This window comes from Aulostomus chinensis, chromosome 18 (assembly GCF_037954235.1).
Source record: "Aulostomus chinensis isolate RoL2024-O1b breed Wild chromosome 18, RoL_Achi_v1.0, whole genome shotgun sequence".
NCBI classification, from domain to species: domain Eukaryota; kingdom Metazoa; phylum Chordata; class Actinopteri; order Syngnathiformes; family Aulostomidae; genus Aulostomus; species Aulostomus chinensis.
In genome coordinates, this window is record NC_141337.1 from 4109802 (window position 1) to 4132211 (window position 22410).

A 22410-nucleotide genomic window follows, 5' to 3' on the forward strand; every position below is an offset into this window, starting at 1 on the left:
TGGCGGTCTCAAAATTCTTTTGTGGAAATGCAATTTACCTCGCACAGTGTTGCTGGAAGTAACAGAGGAATTCTCACCATCTAGATTCTTTTTAGTGAAACAGAACTCAGCCGCAGGGTGAGGGGATCTCACTCCTCGTGTTCATCATAGCCAACCTTTAGCATTTGGTCACCATTAGAGTTCAGACTGGTGCAATGATGCGATTAAAATGCCAGGAATGAGTATTGTTATCTGTCAGAAATTTGATTTTGTCAAGGGCTGAACTTGCTTGAAAGGTGACAAAACTGCATGGAATGTGGTAAAATCTTCTGTTTGATATCAGTTCTTAGTATTTTCATCCGCAGGGAGTGCAATAACCCACGCAGGGGCCATTAACTTTATTCATTTTTATATCGCACAAAGCCGTTATGTGTACACTCACGGTAGAGGGCAACGCTCATTACCACCAACCTTTTTAAATTGTTTTGTTTGTATTTTTTGCAATATTATGAGGAAAATGAAGCTTTTTTTTTATAGTTTATATTTTTTACCTGGTTGCATGGACCCTCATTACAAAAAACAAACAACAACAGAAAAATTATCTCGTCCCTTATAACGTCAAACTGCTCCAAGGCAGAAATGTTATGAATAAAAAATGTTCATCATTCAAAAATGCCAACTTTCTAAAGCAACAATATTGCCACCAAAGCTGAAAGTGTTGCATGTTTCGGCAATTATTGGTCAAGTAGGTCAAAATGTTCTCAGTGAGGGTCTAAAACCATTCATTAGCAACCAACTTAACTGATATTCTGTTGACCTTTTATACGCTATAGTATACTAACAGAATATTAATACTTAACCCCCCCCCCCCCGAAAAAATACAGTGATTAAAAGAGAGAACCTGCACTTATAAAAAAGAAGAAACGTCATATTGATGCCTTAAATTTGGTCTGAGAAAGCTTGAGACCTCAGCGATGCTTTTCTGGTGCTCTGATCATCACCGCTCGCGGGGTCTAAGTTGAAATCTGAATTCTTTTTAACATCCTTCATAAAAGAGCAAATCTAATCTCCGAAAGCTCTTTCAGGTGTTTTTTTTTTCTATTTATCCTGTTTGTTTGTTTGTTGTTGTTCTTTCTTTCTTTTTTTAACTATGTGTTTTAATCGTTTAAGATTTACCGTCTCTCCTGAGCCTCAGTTGCAGGATTCAGCAGTTGAATGTCATATCATTTACAGTACATCATTCCTAAAGTTCAAGGCAGTCAACTCTGCGTTTAAAACCAGCAGCATCTTTCTGTCAGATCTTGACGGGGTTGAAGTGAAGTCCTCATTTGAATCTTACAGTGATGTGCTGCCTGGATGTGCTCCATGTACAAACAAAGACTGTGTCGCGACAATCGGAATTTTCTACTCTATGGCAGCCTTTTTACAACTAGCAAATGTTCTGCTGCAATCAAAGCTTTCGTTTTACTATGACACTACAGGTGAAGGGGCGACCTGTAGCCCCACCCTCAGCATCAGATGACGGAGGGATGTGCTCAATGGCACATCGTCTTTGTGTTACCATAGCAAACTCAAATCTAGTTGCAGGTCAGACTGATAAGTTTTCTTTTGCTCTCTGCACGATATGTTTGGGCCTAACATGATACTTTATCCCAAAAAGTGTTTTTTTTTACGGCCTTCAGGTACTTAAAACAGGTGTTTTGAGCTCAAGGCAATGTTTGTTTTCCCCTCCTGCATCACGTCTTTGTGTTTCCAGTGGAGAAAGAGCTGGCCACGTATGTTTATCCATCCATCCATCCATCCATCCATCCATTTTCTTCCGCTTATCCTGTTAAGGGTCGGGGTGGGGGGGGGGGGTGGGGGGCTGCAGCCTATCCCAGCGGCTTTCGGGCAAGAGGTGGGGTTCACCCTGGAAAGGTCACCAGTCCATGGCAGGACCAACACATATAGACAGACATCCATTCACACTCACAGCCACGCCTACGGTCAATTTAGAGTCTGGATTAACCTGGTCCCCTCTTGATGTCTTTGGAGTGTGGGAGGAAGCCGGAGTACCAGAGAGAACCCAGCAGGAACAGGGAGAACTTTCAGACTCCACACAGAAAGACCCCGTGCTCAAGCTGGGATTTGAACCTCCAACCTTCTTGCTGTGGGGCGACAGTGCTGACCACTGCATTACCGTGCCGCCCACACGGATGTTTAGCTTGAGGCTAACAACACCAGCAAAACACCAGAAAAACCCCAGAAATGTCAGTTTTACAAAAACCCAGTTTGGTGCCACTTGGCGCTCCTGTGAATGGGCGCTGAACTGGATGTGTTGTCATGTGTTTGTTTTAAACTCAAAAGTTTGTGTGGATTATTCAGCCGATGTCAGTTTACTGGGCGATGCGCTTGAGAGTTTGTAAATTTGCGGCCAGTTTTGCTTAAGTTAGCCATCAGTAGCCATTAGCAGCAAGTTAAATGCATGTGGCTGGCTCGTTCTGCATTCTGAAAAAAAAAAAGACGTAATGCAGGGGGAACATTTTCATGACACCTGTATATGAGGGCTAGGAAGGCAAAATACAAAAATACACTTCAAGTATTGCTGTAAGCCTTTTAAATTCTGAACTGCTGTGTTTACAGTAGATTAGTACACATGGGACATATGGCTGGAAACCTCAGAACCTTGTGATTCAGTTGATGTAAATTATCTCAAGATACAATCACAACAGCTGGTAGGAAAAGACCAAACTTGTTTGTCCGTTTTTTGAGCTAATACAGTAGGTCCCAGCTAAATGTCATTTGCAGGTGTTCTATTTTAAAAACAGCATTTGGTTTACCTTTGTTAACCTTTTTTCCAGCAGGGGTTCATTATTTTTTAACATTCTGAAACTAACATTCCTCCTCCTTAAGCCAGTGATATTCACTGATGGGACTTCTCCTCTAGCATGCGCTAGATGCTTGCATGCTTTTTTAACTTGAAGATGTTTTTGGTAAAACAGTTATATTATTAATCACACATTGCTTAAAACAGCAGACTGTTGTTTCCATGGTGATTTTATGATCGGTGTTTCATGCCCCAGTTGATTCACAGTTAGGCTTCTCAAACATGAACCCGCCTCCTGACTTGTTATGTCATAACGAGTCAGAGATCAGATCATGCTTGACATCAAGGTAAAAAATGGCTGAGGGGACCAGAGGAATACCTGAATTATCAGCAACTCAGTGACTTTCCTCTGGTTCAGACATTTTGGGGGGAGGAGAGATGCTTCAGCAGGAACCTGGACTAAAGAAAGTTCTTACTGCCTGGTGTGTCATGGATCCCCTCTTGGATTGAAGTGCTGAGAGAGGCATTAACAGATTGCTGCCTGAAAAACAAACCTCATCCAAAATAGAAGTGTTACTCCAAAATAGAAGTGTTACCACCCCCTCCTCCACCAGTAAGCCAGACATGGTGTGCCAGCCATGAGCAGCAGCAAGCAGGCTGCCCTAATCAAGGCTGAGCACTGATATCTCAGACCTGTACTCTTAAGTACATGTCCCAATTCATGTCTGTGGCTGGGCCCTATAATACACTTTGCTCCCTCAAATCTACCTTCCTGGCACAGAGAGGCAGTGAAACCTTTTTAACATTTAAACAGGGGGCCTAATGAGGGCACAGACTTGTGAAATTATTGAAATAGATGGTTAAGATGTGAAGGTGCCAAAGCTGAATCATTACTGTGCAGCTGCATGTTTTAGTTTGTCTGGCAGACAGAAACTCGTGCTTAATCTGCCATCTCATTAGACACCCTTGAGCTTCTAAAGTAACCTAGATCTGGGATCCTGCAACTTTGATGTACTTATCTTATCAGAAGCATTTTTGTCTTAAGGCCGCCCCTTTCAGAATTTTTTAAGCCCAATTATTCCTCATGATCTCTGAAAAACGTACTCATATTTATTATAGCTTCAGCATTTCTGTATACCATGCCTCATTTGAATCATTTGCTATTCCCCTGCTGGAATCCAATATTCCCTCTTTCGCCAGAGGCAAACCCAACAGAAATCAAGAAGAGGTGCGCAAAGCAAGGTTGCTTGAACATAGTTTCCCCTCTGCGGGTACTTGTGAATGTGTGTTTATGTTATTAAAATGAAACTGTTTGTTTAGAAGTCGACATTTTGTGCAGTTTTGTATGTTTTTAAAGACGTCTAATTTCAATTTGAGGCGGATGGTTTATTTGCTGTCTGGTTCCTCGCATTAATCAAAAGCATCTTTTCATTGTGTACTTATCACCAAAAAAAAGAACAGCATGAGTAGCATTTGTACACACATTCCACTTAAACCTATACTGAGGCACATACGGGAATGTGTCTTATATTCAAGCTCTCCACCAGATCAAACCAGCTCATCAAGGTCATTAAGGTGTATGTGGCGAGGAAGCACACTGAGCACGCTCCATGGGCAGAGCGCCGGAGACTTGAGAGGGAGCTACTTCTAGTTCGCCCTCAGCCAACTTGAATGTGGATAAATAATTTAATATTCTGGCTCTTGAGGACTTTCCAAATGTTACGGGATGGATCTGAGTCTGTTAGTGAAACAAGTCAGTTTGTGGGGGGGGGACATTCAGAACAGCTCACCTGCAGCTGAGCCTGTGACATAAGCATGCATCAACAGTTATTAGGAACTGTCACTGGCAGAAGATGGAGACCGAAGCCCAAACACAGGAGTACCAAGTACTTTTTTTTAACTCAGGTAGAAGAAAAAAAAATCTATGTAAATGTACTTAAAAGTTATCATTTGAAGGACATCTCTACTGGCTGTTTTTCTGCGAAGCAAAGTAAACATCATGTCACATTAATATAATATAGAATAATAAAATTACCCCTGAAGTGGGTAAAACGGTTTTTGATGTAAGCATGTAAAGTTCTTAAGAGGTTTCATAAAGATGTAAATGACCACCACCGCCGTCCTCTTTTAGGGTCGAAATCTGATTTGATACTTTGAAGGAACAAACAGAACCAACAACAACAACAACAAAAAAACCAACGAAATCCCCAAATTAGATTTGTAAGATCTATAATTATTCTCAAACGCATAAATCTAGGATAGAGAGAAAGCCTTGTTTAAATTGAACAAAAATGTAAAGGAAAAAGAAACACTCAAGTACAGTAAAGATACCAGAAAACTACATGTGTATATACGTAACACAACCAAATGAAAAAAGTATATGTGTGTGTCTGTGTGTATGTATATATATATGTATGTGTCTTTGTATGTATATGTATGTATGTTCGAGGGATGTGTAACACTGCAGTTGAATAAATGCCTTCAATTATGTATAGAAATGATGATTATTCTAATATTATTGTCTCCTGAGGATTCAGATCACAAGACGCCGCTCTTAAACAGTCTACTGAGCCTCAGCTCTTAAAGCCATCCAAGTACTGAGCTGCTGCTGCTGCTGTATATTATGAAATAATGAGGATGTACAAATTAATTTACATAATTGTTGTTTAATTGCAGCAGCCGAGGGCGATAAGGATGCAGCAGCCCCTGCTGGTAAGTGTCTTCATGACATCTAATCTGAGCTCACGCTGTGCTCCAGAAATCCAATTTATTTTTGAGTTACACGCACAGTAATAATTATTCAGTTAAACTACAATAATCAATGGAAAATGAATATTTTACCAAAAGCATGTCACAATGATTACTTAATTTGCGTCTTTCTATCTTTCTCTTCTCTTTTCAGACCAGAAAGGTAAGAGAAACGGTGTTTGCTCATCTGTGTCTCCCACCGATGTTACAGTCAGTAGATTATCCTCCTCATCATGAGCAACAGTGTCTTCGTCATCGTCATCTTCATCCACGCAACTCTTCCCTCATTCAGAGACACCAGTGGAGGAGGAGGAGGGTAAGACTCAGCGATGACGCAAACACAGAAGCCCTGAGCTTCTGTGGTGATGGGACTGAGCGTGGAGATGCATGCACAACCCTGACACATACACACACACACACACACACACACACACACAAGCATACATTTGAGTTGCTTTCGGGGTATTTAGAACCTGGAGCTTCAGCTCAGTCACAGCTTGGCTAACCCCCAAATCCCTCTGGGCTGGGTACTTACTGTTATGATTCAATTCACCTCAGTATGTTTTTAGTCCTCTCATTGTGATCCTGTCTGTAATTTTTAGCTCCATACGCTCTTTCTGTGTATAACAAGTGACGAAGGGAACTGCTGATGATGTCTACTGGCTTGTGCGTGTCCTGCTGTTGATTTTGGCAGCTTTTTTTTTATTTATTTTTTTTAATTTGGGCTTCATGATATGGTATTAGTCAGACTCATTCTGTTTTTCTTTTGTCAAGTTTTTAGGAGACTAAAGTCTGAACACTTTTGTCTTTGCCAAGAAAGAAAAAAAAGAGTAACCATGTTAGTCTAGTTTTGCTTGATGAAAATTAAGTTCCTCCAGGTTTTTGGGCCGCTGAGTTTAATTTAGTTTAAGTGTTTGAAATACACTTCGGTCGTCCATGATGCTCAACATCAGCGGGCTCAGGTGGCAACAAGGAGATCAACGTCACTCATTTTTGGCCTTTTGACTAAAAAATTGCGTATTGCTTTTTGTCTAATTTTAGTAATTTGATTATCAATTCATCCTAGTCTTGTTTTAGTTGACAAATTCTTTAAAAAAAGGAAGTATTAGTCAATGTTAATAAATGTTAACCCCAATTGCAGAACTTGGTGAATGAGGCAAATGGAGGCGTTGAGATGACCTTAACTGCCCCGACCCCAATATTAGCGTGAGACAAAACGGAGTCACAGCTTTTGCAGTTGTTGTCCTCACTTCACAACTCAGCCTTCAGACTTCAGTCTTGTACTGTATGTGTCCCTGGAAGTGGTTTGAGTTTACACACACACACACACACACACACACACACACACGGACGCACACACACATGCACAAACAGGAGTTGCTACCCAGAGCTTCTTCGATATTCTTTTATTAGCGCTGAAGATGAGTTCAGTTTATTTTTATCACCAGAAATGCTAATTAAATTAGGTGTTAGGAGCAAAATAGAGGGTGTTTAATTTATGGGTGTTGCACTGTATATATGCATATACAGTGAATATGTGTGTGTGTGTGTGTGTGTGTGTGTGTGTGTGTGTGTGTGTGTGTGTGTGTGTGTGTTTGACCTTTCTATTTTAGCTCAGGTGTACTTAATTCTGTGGTACAGTACATGCAAATGAATCTTTCATGTGTCCTTCAGCTACCTTTGTAAAAGTGTCCTGTTAGCACTGCTAGCTGAGGGCTTTGAACAGTGCCACTCTTGGTTCAGTTGAGTCTATTTAAGAAAAAATCTTCTCCACATGTACAACCTTCCAAACACTTGAGGGATAAAACAAACCACTTCTTTGTTTAGTGAGTAGTTTTCGCTCACCTTTTCACCCTTTTTATTACAAAAATAGAAGTCTGCATCATTTCGACAAACTGAAGAAGAATCCATTGTTAAAAACTAATAATCAAATATGTATTTAATCAATAAAAGCAAACACAAAATAGACAAACATTTAATGAGATTGCATTTAATTTCTTCTCCTAATTTAATATGCAGTATAGAAATGGACATTTTTTTTTTAAATACAGAGGAAAATGAGCTCAGGTTTGCCATATTTTATTTAAATATAGAGAATTCAAAACTTTGATGTTTTCTTCATTTAAAATGTATATTCTCATAAATAATTCTGAAACATTATGAAAGCAGCTGTTAAATAATGTGACAAACAAAGACACGGCAGCGTGGCTCTGAGGTTGAGTGGCCGTCTAGCAACCGAAGGCACTGCTAGAAGGCAAGATGCTGATCACCTAATTGCTCCTGATGGCCCTGCGACAGACTGGTGACCCATCCAGGGAGAACCCGCCTCTCACCCAATGTCAGCAGGGATGGATGGATGGATGGATGGATGGATGGATGGATGGATGGATAAATGACACGGACACAGAAGTTTGTTCATGAGATGCTTGCTTGTGATATGATGTGTCGGGACAATTCTAGCGGGCCGGGGTCATTTCATGATAACTGCTCGCTACACATCACAATACCATGCTGTTCTTTAGTTGTGAAATAGAAGCCTGAGCTTGATCAGGAATGTCAGATTTTTCCTTTCATTTTTATTCACTGTTTGCCAGAAAAATCAGGACTTTTCCAAAGTCGAGGGTAATGCATCCTGCTCAGCCACGTGCAAAGTCATCGTGTGTGTGTGTGTGTGTGTGTGTGTGTGTGTGTGTAGGCGCAGCAGCAGAGCAGCTGCATCATCCTCTGCACATATGTATGTACTGTAAAGTTCAAGTGGAATCATGTTCAGTTTGTCTAACAGCAGACTGCAACATGTCTGAGCATGCCCGCAGAGATGAGGATGCATATGGTGATTTGCTGCTGGTGACACGAGGCAGGTAATGAGTTACAAGCCCCCTGAGACTTCCATGGACAATTTGTGTGTACAGTTACATTTCACAGCATTGCCTGGTGGTCACATGTAATATGTTAAATTAATTAAACCAAAAAAACAAAAAACAAACAAACAAAAAAAACCAAAACAGGCAGAACCCTAAGAGAGCCAAGAAAAGAGTGAACATCTCCAGCAGCAGTGGGATGACCCACCAATAACCCAGCAGCTGTGGTCCAAAATACCCCTGATACTATATCACACTTTGCAGTTGCATTCAAGAACTGTGGTTGACAAAGTATACGAGACCCAGAAACTTCTGATTTATTGACAGTGGTCTGTAGAACTGTAGATGGTGGTTTGTTACGGCCGACCTGTTGCATCACAAACCTTTCAAACCATTCTGGATGTTTGAGTCTGTGAGCTGAGACAGCATAACTATCACCTCATCTGTCCAGAAATGGGTTGATTTAATCCAAACACCCACAATGATGAGATTACCTTGACTTTGTTTGAATTCCGGCTTAAATATCACACCGGCTCTATGGAACATGTGAAGAACCCTCAGCCAATTTTGTAAATCATCCCCCTACCCTCTCATGTAGGTATTTTAGTCCGACTTTGAAATCATCGACTTTCTATGATTTCTGTTGGACTAACGTTTTTATTTTAAGTTTTAGTTTGCCTACCAGGGTTCTGGTGGCAGAAGATTAAGGCAGGTAACCTAGACATCCCTCTTCCAAGCAACGCACCAGTGCTCCTCCTGGGGGACTCAAAGGCTTTTCCCAGGCCAGATAAGCTACATAATCCCCCCAGTGTGTTCTGGGTTTACCACAAGGCCTCTTACCATTTGGACGTGCCCAGAATACCCCAAAAGGAGGTGTCCAGGAAAAATCAAATACCGGAACCACCTCAGCTGATTCCTCAAAGTGTAGGAACACCACTTGTAGTTCCAGCTAGCCACATTTAATAGGAAACAAACTTTGGCTGCTTGTATCTGCAGTCTCAATCAATCCCATGAGTTTGGCGAAGTAGAGAAGTAGATTGAGATCTTCACCCTCCATCCATGCAGGTTTCACGTCACTGCCGGCGCCAAACTCACACTCCATAACACCATCGCAACCTATCTTAATTCTTTCACTTGGGGGCACTGCCAACCAGGAAGGGCCCATTCATGGTTTTCAGAGTTGGGAGATGCTGGCGCTCTTCCAGACCACTTCACACCCGGCTGCTTTAAAACCCCACAGCCCAGTTGAGGTCACAGTTTGAGGAGGCTTACACAATCACATCATCTGAAAACAGAAGAGGCGCGACCCATAAGGTCCCAAAAGTGTCAAGCATCAGATCGACAGATTTTGATGAAATTTAGTAGGATGATGGATGATAGATTTTGGAATTGATACGGACATGGATCTGGACAGCGCTCTCAAGTGCCTGGTAATTATTACTGGGATTCTCTCCTCGTCCCTGTTTGTTTTCTTCCTGTCCCGCTCCAGTCACGCAATGGTCACATGGTTTGTTCAAATCCAAGAGTGGCTACAATCTGATTTTCTGTATGTATTTTTGGTGTGGTTCGTCTGAGGGTTTCTGAGGTTCGTAACCGAACTACTTTGATCTCAAAGGAAAAATTATTTGCATGGCATGAAAAACACATTATTATTTCAGTATGTTGTTTCATTAGGGTTGTGTAAAATGTATAAAACGACTGTTGTTCCCTTTTCAATTCATTTTCATTGCTCTAAGCGTTTCATAAACTGTTGTGTGTGTGATTTCTCCCATCTTAAATTCATATCAGTTAACGTCTAAAAACATAATTCACTGCTGGCTCATGAAGAATGGCTCCGTCGTAAGGGTGTGTATGTGCGTGATTATGCACACAACATGTTTGTATTCAATGCTCACTCTCCATCATATCTGTATTACCACTCATTTCATCCAATTAACCTGTGCTTATTCTTCATTAACAGATGCGCAGCCTGCTGTAGGTAAGCGCTTCGCTCAGTCATTCCCGTGTTTGTGTGTGTGTGCAACCAGATTGTCTGAAGATATTGCAGATATTGTCTCTACTGTCATTATCTTATTGAGCAGCCTTTTCATTCATAATCACACACTAACGGTACGAGAGGACGCTGTCTTTTAACCCTTCGCTGTCTGCAGCAGAATTAATTTCCATGTACCAACTGTTTCTTTTTATTCAGCGAACAATGAGCCTAGGGATGGTAAGGAATAGCCCCAGTTCAGCTTGCTTTTTGCTTCCTGTTTGCGTGTTTTGTGTCAAACACCTGGTGTGTTAGTGAACATGAGGCTCTGTCACTGAGTGCGACAGACTAAAACTGTTCCTCCCTGAAGCCTGGGATTGCTCTGGTGACGGCCATCACGGTCGCTTAAGATCACGGGTTTGCTCGCCAGGTAGATTCATTACTGCTCATAAAGAGGATCACTCCCGTAGAGATATTCACCCGCAGAGGGATAAGATTGTGAATATATTCAGGCATGGAGTGTAATCATATTCACAGCTCACAACTTGAAACAACTCAAGTCACAGCAAATTCATCAGAAAAAAAAAGGGGTGAACAGAATACAAATTTAACACAATAGAGACAGTTTTTACCAAAACAGAAAAAAAGGGCAAAGATACTAAAAGTGTAGCACCAAAGCATCCGAGAGAATGTTTGACAGAATTTCAAATGCAACGAACTTGACCTTAAAATGAACTGATGACGTTATATAAAGTGATATATCCTGCCCGTGTTTACGGTGGGGATATATCATCTAAGAGTGTGACATTTTGACATATTTACTGCATTACATAATTAAGTATTACGTTGTAATGTAATGTTTTGTTGTTGTTGTTGTTGTTGTTGTGTGTATTGTTTAATATTATTCACAACCAGTCATACAGTTGTTCATTTCTTTATACGCTGTATGGACGAGATGAGATGAGTTTTCTATCTGCTGGTGCTCTGATGATAAATTGATGATGTGCTGAATAAGTAATAACAGTGAAATTATAGTGCAATACGATCTATGTATAGTGCTGTATTTTACGGCTGGAATGGAGAGATATGTGACTATTATTCTGTAGAAATATCCAGCCCGGGTGAGATTTTTATAAATGAGCTAGCGTTCATGATACGAATGAATCTGTAGAGGGGTTTAAGTTCATTACAGCGGCCACACTGGAGGATGATAAATAATTGGAGGTCCTTCCTCGAGGCAGGATCATAAGCTCCCAGAATGCGAAATCATAAATATGTTTAATTTGGTTTACTTCATATTGCCAAAAAAAATGAAAAAAATGTGACAAAGATACTAATATATAATGTACTGTGCAGGCAAGGAGATAAAACCCAGGGGGCCTATTTGAAACCTACCACCTAAATAGAAATAACACCATCACAAAATAATTGTCATACTCAACAAAATCTTAGTGCATCATATTTTCAGAGAAAATACTTGCTTACATTGAAGCCATAACCAAATCAGCCCACACAGTGGTCAGCAAGCTCACTGGGACCAGGTAAACCTCTGTGGACTTCACTCTGGATGGTGTTCAGATATGTGGCATTGCACCAGCTGCTTCTTGTTATCTCTCTGCTGTCTTGGATGTCGTTAAATAATCTAATTGTGCGGCACATGCAGACTTCTCACATGTTATCGGATAATATTGCAATGGTGAAATGAATCCTTTTGTGGGGATTGCATGACACCCAGACCATTTTATCTACTATTTTATGGCTGAAACAGGAGTAGCAGGGACGGCTAAGTGGAAGTAATGAGGAGAGGGAATTGTTGGCCATGCTGGTTCCATCCTCTCAACAATAACTTCATCTACATTTTATGTATTTTTAGATTTTCTTTGCAACACAGCATGCACAAGTGCAAACAACTGACAACTAGGACAGTTGAATATGCTATCATGTTAAAAATTGGTTATGATTTGAAAAGTTTTCTAGAGTGTGCCAGTCTTCAGGCAGCACAGGCTACTTTCCAAAATCCAAAAGTTCTATTCCCACTGTTCCCAGAGCTGAGGACAGTGTCCAGCCTCTCTGCTAACACAGCGAGTGTCCAATGTAAAAGAGTAAGAGCGTAAACATTAAAAGTCTCCCCTGTGTGCCATTCCGGCATCAGCTTCACCCACTTAGCATTCCAACTGAAACCTTTTAAATCATCCTGAACATCTGAACTTGGATCTGTCCTCAGGGGCACTTTTGATTAAAAGATCAAATTAACCGAGCCCATAAAAGCAGCGAGGGAGAGGAAGAATCTCCGACGGGGTGGCTCTCTGAATTTATGGAGGTGCATGACCTTATTTGACCCTGGATCCATTCTCTCTGAAACAGCTTTCGACCAATGGATGTTCACCCAGGGCTCTACTCGCTTGAGTTGAGTGGTGGGCCAATGGGCCTTTATCTTTACCTGCTGCTCATCCATAAACCCACCTTTCCTATAAAACTTGCGGTGTGTCTTCCACGGGACATGAAAGCAGCGAGGGGAATCTGCACATTATGTACAGTTAACAACCTCATGACTTCAGCACAATTCAAGTAATTCTTAAACTCGGATGGTGGAGATATAACTCATTAACCGTTTTGTGTTTTGGGAAAAATAAAAATGGTTAATTAGCCAGAGGAGGAAAGATGTTTTTTTTTTTTTTTTTTTTTTTTTGATGTGAGAGCATATTGGTTTAACATGTGAATGTTGCTCACCTGAAGTCAGGATTATCATTAGACTAATTAACGCTAATGTTTAACAGCAAAGCACAGAAAGTGACGTGTTTCTTGCTCTCTCTTTCTGTTTTGTTTTGTTTTGTTTTTTCCGCTCCTCGGATGCAGAGTTGCCTCCTGATGGTAAGAAAAATAAATACATACGTTAGCATTTCTGTAAAGCAACTGACAAGCAAACACCTTACAGAGGCTACATAAATTTGCATGCAAAAGAAACAAGGGAAAACATAAAAGCGTCGCTCTTTTTCTTTTTTATCACCAAGATAAGAGTGTGCAGCTTCAGCTCACGTTCTGTCGGGGTGGCAGAGGATTGCAGAGAGATGTGACATCTTCAAAGGTGATCTGAGCGGCTTCTTTTATTCCCTGGAGCCATTCAATTCCAGAGGGCTCCTTGGTCGCCTGTTATTTGTCAGAAGGTCCCTTATACAGTGTAACAGCAAAGGGAAACAGACCTCGTGTAGAGACCGGGGCTCAATTTCAGTCTTAAATAACTATGCCTGAGCTCAGAGGGTGTATTTCTTGTCATCCAATCACGCTTATGATTCCTCAGCCATCAGGCATTTCCATGATTAAGAAGACTGCTGATTTGGCGGTTTGCTTGGTCTCTGTGTCGTCTGGCGTCGTCCACATCGAAGTGTCTCTGTGTTCCCAGATCAGGTTTTCTTCCTCTAACTCGTCACTTTGTGATCCTTCGTTTCAGAGCATGTCCCAGGGGAGGACCCTCAGCTGTCCGAACTGACCGGCCTGTTTGTGCTGAAGCCAGAGAGCATCACAGCGACAAAAGGTCCAGTAAAATCCTCTGTAATAACTAGACTTGAGAGCTGCGCTGTCATCAGCCGACCCACTCAACTGCAGTTTGTATTAATGTTTGCTCAAACTTATCCTTATCTTTTATCCTCCTATACTTTAAGGGAAAGTAATTTGAATATGGCCAGAAAGGTGTTTTTTTTTTCTTTCTTCAGAAAACATTGAAGCAGCTAAAATTTCATCATTTTATGCAATTGTCTCAAATTCTATCATAAAATCATGTGAGTTGTAGAGTTATGGCTTGTGCAGTGACCTTGATCTTTGTCCCAGTGGTTGTGGTTGTTCCCTGGAGGGGTCCTTGAGACACAGCGTTATCAAGAAACAGAAAGATGGACAGACAAACAGCCTGACTATATAAGACCTTCAACCACATGTCTGTCATCAGTCTAGAAGCATAAAAACAGAATCTATCGCTGCATCTCTTCTTTCTTGACTGCAGGAAAGGACATCACGTTTGTTGCTAAGGTGGACTCCTCCAACCTGCTAAGAAAGCCAACCATGAAATGGCTGAAGGGGAAGTGGCTGGATCTGGGCAGCAAAGCCGGGAAGCACCTGCAGTTCAAAGAGACCTATGACAGGAACACAAAGGTGTGCTCGCCAAAGTCTAACCTATGACATTAAAGTTTTAACCTTTTACGCCATGCAGGGACGCTCCCTGTTGTGGCCCATGCTTATGTGGAGCACCGATTATGAGAGATGAATCATAATTGGAGATTTTATTGAATATTTACTATAAATGACTTCCATGCCTGCCTGAACTACCGCCATGCCTCATAAATGTCCAGCTTTTGTGTTATTGTTGTCAAGGTAAGGTAAGCTTTTGAAGCCACGTTTATATCATGGCACCTATAAAACTTACAAGCGAATACTAATAAACGCGTTCGCTCAGGCCTGTGTGGAATTCAATCAAAACACAGCAAGAAGATGGAAACCAATAAAGAGAGGACTTCCCCTGGACCACAGCAACTGTAGAAAGCTTCTTGTTACATAGACATTTCTCAAGAGTGGTGTAATATGTACATGTCAAAAGATACACCTCATTACAGGGGTTTGCCTCCGCCGTATGAGTCTGTCACGGCAACCTTGACCTTTGAACACCAGATCTTTTTACTTCCAGCGGATATTTGTGCCACATTTGAAGACATTCTTTCAAGGCCTTCCTGAGATGACACATTTGTTGAAGGTGACCTTGACCTTTGACCACCAAAACCTTTTCAGGTCAACCCTACTGTATGTCCCAATTGAAGCTGGGGTCAAATTTGTTCTCTCAAAGAGATCCCAGATGACCTGCACCTCTAACTGATCACTGACACTGAAACTGATCATCTCTTGGTTAATCAGAAACTGATACAGATGATGTCCCATTACACATTTCGTGCCAGCGCCAAGTCACGTCACATATTCATCAATCCATAGATAATGCACACAAAACTGTACATCTGTGCACTGGTGAGAAGGATACCGGCTGAGGTGTGTTGTCTGTATAAGGAGTGTTCATGTGTACTTCCTGCATATCTCCGCATGCTTGTGTGTGCCGGGCTGTTCATTGGATTGTGTGTGTTCCTTGTATATCACCTTTCTCTGTCAGATCTACACTTATGAGATGAGCATCATTAAAATAGTGGATGGAGACGCAGGTGGCTACCGCTGCGAGGTCACCTCCAAAGACAAGTGCGACAGCTGCACGTTTGAAGTCTCCGTGCAGGGTAGGTCTGGAGACGGACAGTTAATCACATTATTGTCATCCTCCATTCAGCATATCCACCGTTACTATGTAACTGGCTTTGTCAGCCAATAACTCAGTGAGTGTGATACACATTAGGTCCTATCATATAGTGGCCTAGTGAGGTCATCAGTCCATTATTCCTATGCTGCTCGAGCCCGCTGTGTAATGAATTAACCTAGCCGAGCTCTCACCAGCCTTCCTCCCTCTTTCTGGTTTCAGCTGTAGAAGAGGAGCAGCAGGACAACATCTTGGAGGCCTTTAAGCGATCGTGAGTGTCAGTGTCGGCAAGGGTCTGCTCAACATGTCACCCGTCACACTGTCTCCCATATGCTGCTCTGTAGATGGCTGCCTCTGGGCATCTGTCAGTCTCAACAAGTATCTCTGCCTGTGTGTCTGCCTCTCCCTCAGTAGCCGACTTTGTTTGAGTCTGTTGCTATCTCTCTCTCTGTGTCAAGTCTCAAACCGTCTGCTGCCCCCGTCTCTACCTGAGGTCCAGCAGGGTTCAGGATCTCTTGTACGTCTTTGGTGGCGATCTTAGATTCTTACGGTCTCCAGACCAAAGAACTTGCCCCTCTCATAAATCAAAATCTTGAACAAGGGCCTCTGTTGACTAAACAAACTTGGCCCCGGCATCCTTAGTGGTTTTATTTCAGACCACAGCAGAAAGTTCAGCTGCAAATAAGCTCAATGGTCAATAAAAGAGCTTCAGTCCTTAAAATCTTCTTGATCCAAAAACCAGATACGACCAGAGACTAAGAAGTGCTATTTGTAGTCTAGCTGTGGCCTCACTCAGTGGGTGATTAAGGAACTTTACTGTGTCTTTATCGGGGGCTGAAGGTGGTTTATGTTTGCCTCTAACGATGGCCAGTAGATGCCACTTTTCCCAAATATCTTTTGGGAAAATTTGCTTGTGCATCTGTTTGACAGTCTGCTTTTACGTGTATCTGTTTCCATCACTGTCTATTTCTGTCTCGGCGTCTACCTGTGTACGCTTACCCTGAGTCTGCAGCCTTGTTAATGAGCTTTTTATTTTGCCTGTTCTCAGCCTGTACACTGTATTTGTGCCGTGTGATCGTAAATCAGCTGACACCTTCACACCGACACCTCAAGTCTCCATATTTGTAATCTGTGTTTAAAAATAAAATCCCCTCCCCTCATTAGAGCTTAAGCAGAGAGACACAGGTAAGACGAAAAGGAAAAAAAAAGAAACACAAAAAGGAGCATCAGAGCATCATATTGTGGTTTAGACAGGATGTCAGCATGCTTATTTGCAGAATGCTGATGTAGGGGAGAGAGAGGGTGAGGCAGGATTTTGGTGTTATCAACGAAAAGTGAAAAGTTGGCTAAAACTCCGATATATTGCTTAGCAGACAATTGATGAGTGTCTGAAAGACCTTATTATATTGAGGTCATGAAGGAGAATCAAATTTCCAATTGGATATTCTTCTGTGTGATTCTGTGCTGAATTTGTTGATTCAATCTGTTGCGAAACTCACAGCTTTTAATTATTTCTCAGGCAGTTGTTTTTTTTTTCTTGAAAACTTTAGACTAAAACATGTGTTTCATGTCTGAAAATGACCAGAACTCTCCGTTAAATTTCTAGTCGATCAGACTAGTTTCTTCTTTTTCATGTTGTCAGTGGTTGGCCAGCTCAAAAGACTGTGTGTTGAATACACACTCCACGCTGGCACTAGAGTAGATGAATGCTCCTCACACTGTGTGAAGAGCTTTGTTTTGACACATTTCAAGCTGGCAGTCATTGTGCCAATGTATGTTTGTTCTTGACAGGGTAATTTGTACATGCACGTCAGCAAACATAGAGACTGTATGGCATGAAAATAATACTCACAGATGACTGCCAAAAAAAGAAAGGAAAAACCAACTGGTTGTCATAGGAGAGCCAGTGTGCTGACAATTGCCGGTAAAATGCACCACAAAACACTAGTCGGACTTCCATCACTGAATTATTGGAGACTAGAAAGCACTTACAGAGGACATGCCTCCGCCAGGGCAAACTTCCCCCCGGCCCCTTAGCTGTGACATAATCACCATACATCACACCCACTCATGATAAATTGCTAAATTAACAACTTGAACAGCTATTCCGAGGTGACAAGTTGCAGTAATGTTTTATTTTCTTTCACGACAACTGACTTGGCCCCAAAGCCCGCGCACGCTCCAAAATGGCGTTCAAACAGCTGTAAAAACGCTAGCTATGAAAACATTTAGCGGTGTCATTCTTTCATTTCTGGTGCGATTGATGGTGCTGGCGATCTCACACGATGCTTCAGACTCTCCCAGAGGTTCTCAGGTATGTTGACATCTAACATCGTTGTCATGCTCACCCAACCATCTGGTGATCTTTTGTATCCAATGAGGGAGGGCATTATCGCCCTGGGAGAATTTGCTCACATCAGGACAACGTGGATGGATGTTATCCTTGGATGAACCGTTCATCCAGTGGATGAACATGATCACTCAGAATTGCTTTAAATTTATTGGCATTTATCTTGCTCTCCGAGGGGTTCAATGAGCCTCAACCATTCCAGGAAAACATAGTCCATGCTGTAAAGGAGCTGCCAAAACTGTTTACAGTGAAAAACAATGAGCATTCAAGCCTGTAGACATTTATTGACGTGCATGGCACACATGACTCTCCTTGCTGAGTGCAAAAGGGCGGCTGGTGACCCGAGACAACGTGAATTTTTCCCCTTCACTTCACATGTGCAAATGCATGTTATGGGTAATGAAGGGTTGATCCTGAGAAACGCAGGTAAAGGTTTGGCCTCCAAGTCCTCGCTAGTTTGCTTTGGGGTGATGCTGCATTTATGAAGCATTTCACTCCTGATGACCAGGTATTAACACGATTGGTCCAATTAGAAGTGGACAGCTTCAAGTGCAGGTGTGAATGCACTAAGTTCCGTCATATTAATCCATTCAGAACTAAACTAACGTTGCTCGGGAAATCCATTTGTAAACTTTTAAAAGCCTGTCTGTGTTGGAAAGTGAACAGCTATGCCTCCAGCTGGTGTCACTATGGACACCTGTGTCTGGGGATGAGCGTCGTTTATGTTAAGGTGTGTCGCTGCCAACATTTAATTGTCGTGGGTTCATTAACTTTGTTCTCATAATCGTTCAAGCAACTATCTGCTGCTCAGAAATCCCAAGACTTCAGTAGATGGAGTTCTCCAGTGTTTGCTACCACAAGACGACATCCTCAGCGGTCTGCCAAGAGTGCCGCATCATTATTATCACTACACAACGTTCGACATCTCTGAAAAGAGAAAAACAGTCATTGCTGTCTCCCACGGCTGTACGGTTGTGTTTGCATGTAGCGTGAGGGAATTAAGCTGTTGTGTTATGATCAGATCACCCAACACAAGTGTTGATGCCAGGTCTGAAGAAGGGATCAGACTTCCATCACTTTTAGACACATTCATGCTAACAATACCGTAGCCCGCCTGCGAAACTCTGATTTCATTCAGTTGTGAGGTATAATTGAGGATTAGTCAGTGAAATCTTTTATTGGATCCACAAAAGCCAAAATAAATACAGTAGGCCCTGTGCCCAAAGATTATGATGATAAATGCTTTTTGCTTTTTCAGCCGCCTTCATGACAAAGTACCCATTTTCACTCTTTGTATCCTTTAGACTAAAAAGCTTTTTTGTTGTCGTGCTGCATGATGTGAATGATTGTTAATGTTTGAACTGCATGTGATGTATAGCTTGTGTTGTTAGTTCATTTCTGACATGTCTGGTTACATGTGCTTGTGGTTTTTGTCTGCCTCTTGTATATAGGGCATGACGGCAGCTTGAAGCTCCATCAAACGCTCGTCTCGATGTTCTCACTCATCCTATTTTTACATCTATCTGAACACAGGATGGAGAAAAAAAAGGGTTATTCATGAAAGCTGCTCTTCGTAGTGATGTATTTTCTTTGGTGGATTTATGAATGTGTCTTGGAATTTCTGTGATATTTGTAGGCTTATTGATATTTCCTAATGTTCCTTTCTCAAAGTCTTATCCATCACCACTATCAAAATGTAATGCTTTTTGGGGTTTTTTCATCTGCAGTGGAGATGCAGGTGAGGATGCTGGGGATCTTGACTTCAGTGCCCTGCTCAAGAAAAGGTAAAATCATTGACAACAATTGATTTCTTCTACTTGACTTCAATTTGGGTCTTTCCTGGTTTGACCTCATTCACCGCCACACATCAGGGAGAAAAAACAAGAGGGGCCCAAAGAGGAAGTGGATGTGTGGGAAATCCTGAAGGCAGCCAAGCCGTGTGACTATGAGAAGATTGCCTTTCAGTACGGTATCACCGACCTGAGGGGCATGCTGAAGAGGCTGAAGAAGATGAAGAAGGTGGAGCCCAAAAAGAGTGACGGTGAGGAACGAGGGGAAAGACAGGGGAAGGGTTAGGAGGCTGTGCTGTAGCGAGAGAGGCAGCAGGCAGGAAACAAGAGCCCTCTAATGCAGCGTGCTGTAAATACCAGCGGCGTTTAAAGGCCTTGAGGGAGAAGTTATATTGCAGGGACGACAGGTGGAATGTGTGTAAGCATATGCTGGTTCTGGCTGGCACTCATGGATTATTTGGCAATTAAAGCAGTGTACTAACGGGATACTCTCTTTGCAGCCTTCCTGAGGAAGCTGGATCCAGCTTACTCAGTGGACAAAGGCAAGAAAATCCAGCTCTCTGTGGAAGTGGCTGACCCTAACGCTCCCATCAAGTGGCTGAAAAACGGACAGGAAATTAAGCCATCAGCCAAGTGAGCCAATTACCGCTGCTGATGACGCGCATAGCTACGTATGTGTGTTTTGTGTGTGAAATGTGTAATGAAGTGAATTCTTCTATTAGGTGAGTATATTCCGACCTCACAAAATGATCAACAATTATGAGATGACGTCAGCATCATGTACTTCATCAGGTAGCTGATAACGTCCATAGCAATTAAAGGCAGCGCTTCATAATAAGGGTATTAGTTAATGCTTTGTTAGCTGTGAATGGTCAATGGTAAACAAATGTTTCCTAGTAGTCATCAAGTAATATTCATGTTCTCTTACCATTATTAATATTGTAATGTATAACCGAAATGATTAGACGCTCTGAAAATACACAAATATGCAGAGAGATAGAAAAATGGAAGGATGAAATCAGTTCATTTATTTGGAAAAATGGCATTTATTTACATATTTAATAATTTACCAAGTTTTTCTCGTATTTCTGTATTTCTTATTTCATTAAGTTCCCTATTTAATGATTTGATTCATTACTTATTTGTGTATTTTTCCATCAGTGTATTAATAACAGGGCAGGTCTTAACTATTCTGGCATTCACAATCAAACACGGTCATGTGTGAGACTACAGTTCTCCCTTGAGATCCAGGATTATATCAGAATAATGACCGCCAGATGCTCTATTTTGGAGTTCTTGTCAGCAACCAACCCTAATTAACATTTCTCAAGAAATATAGGAATAAATAAAACAACCTTCCATCCATTATCTATATATTCATCTATCATATCTTGTACGTGGCTGTAACATTCAGTGAGAGGTGTGGTACACTCTGGACAGGGCTAAATAAATATAGCACTAATTGAAGGGGCTATTCTTATGTACTTATATAGGATTATTGCACTTCTAGTCCTCCATGTCTGTAACAATGTCTGCATTTTTCCAAAGAGAACGTACATATGTAGATGAAACGGAAAAAGCAGGTGGGAGACTCAATAAATCAAGGTAAAACTGTTAGTGAAGCAAATCAAGCAAAATGTCAGTGTAAATCTGCATTTCCTGGCCACTTGGGAGGCAACTCAACAAGCTTGAAACTAAAACTGACATATTATCACCTTATAAATTTATGCATTCATAAAACTGACCATTATATGCAATTATTTGGAGTCTTTCCACCTGGCGGAAGTCCAATATTTAAAACCCATTTAGCTCTGTGTAGGTCTCTACCAGCTCTTTAGGGAAATACAGGAGGCTATCTGGCTCATTAGCTGCTAGATATTCCACTCTATTCATCAGCTAGCAGCTAACTTTGTGTGCTATTTGATGTTTTGCCAATAGGGAACAACGCATGAAGTAGACAGCTGCTTTCAGTGGCCAAAACTGACACCATGAGAATGAATAAAAGCAGTTTGACACCAACATTATTACCCAAAAGATGCTGAGATGGTTTGTAGTGCTAAGATAGACGACTTGCTTCATTTGACACCTATTGGAATCTTGTTTTTCAATGTTTAAACAGGCAAATAATTTTAATCTGTCAGTGCAAAACGAAGCACTCTGAAGTCTGTTTGTGGTCTGAATTTTTATTGATCGATCACATTTGAGCGGACTTTGGTTCTATGCGGGTAAATAATGTTAAAAAGCCGCCTCACCCATCTGCTATCATCCGCATGATTATTTGGCTTTAAAGTTGTGGTCATGCTTCTCCAACTCTGTTCTCACATCTTGAGTTGTTAATCGCATCGTAAAATATGACTGGCAAATGGGAGAGGAAGTCTCGGCCCACATATCTGCAAACCTTGAAACTTTAATCTGCCTGCAGAGGCTGTTCGTTGCCAACGGCTCCCAAGTTTGATTTAAGATTATGGATTTGTGCGGTGTTTTTGAGAAGTAGAAATGATACTGCTTCTATATGCAAATAAGCCATCCCAGTAACTCTGGATTTTTTTTAAACAAACTGCAACTGTTTTTGTTTCTATTCATCACGAATGAATTATTTTAAAAGTGGAGTCGAATAGCGCAGGAATCC

At 41.5% G+C, this 22410-nt stretch overlaps 1 protein-coding gene across 1 annotated transcript in view; it reads left to right on the forward strand.

Annotated features, from left to right (window-relative positions):
- Nucleotides 1-8326: 8326 nt before the first annotated feature.
- Nucleotides 8327-22410, forward strand: part of mybpc2a (myosin binding protein Ca) — a 38145-nt gene continuing 24061 nt past the window's right edge. The window contains exons 1-10 of the mRNA XM_086185163.1: nt 8327-8363; nt 10352-10369; nt 13220-13234; nt 13812-13895; nt 14358-14506; nt 15507-15624; nt 15864-15912; nt 19719-19775; nt 19863-20032; nt 20282-20414. Of these exons, the coding sequence (XP_086041289.1) occupies nt 8327-8363; nt 10352-10369; nt 13220-13234; nt 13812-13895; nt 14358-14506; nt 15507-15624; nt 15864-15912; nt 19719-19775; nt 19863-20032; nt 20282-20414 (830 nt within the window). The remainder of the gene's footprint in view (nt 8364-10351; nt 10370-13219; nt 13235-13811; nt 13896-14357; nt 14507-15506; nt 15625-15863; nt 15913-19718; nt 19776-19862; nt 20033-20281; nt 20415-22410) is intronic.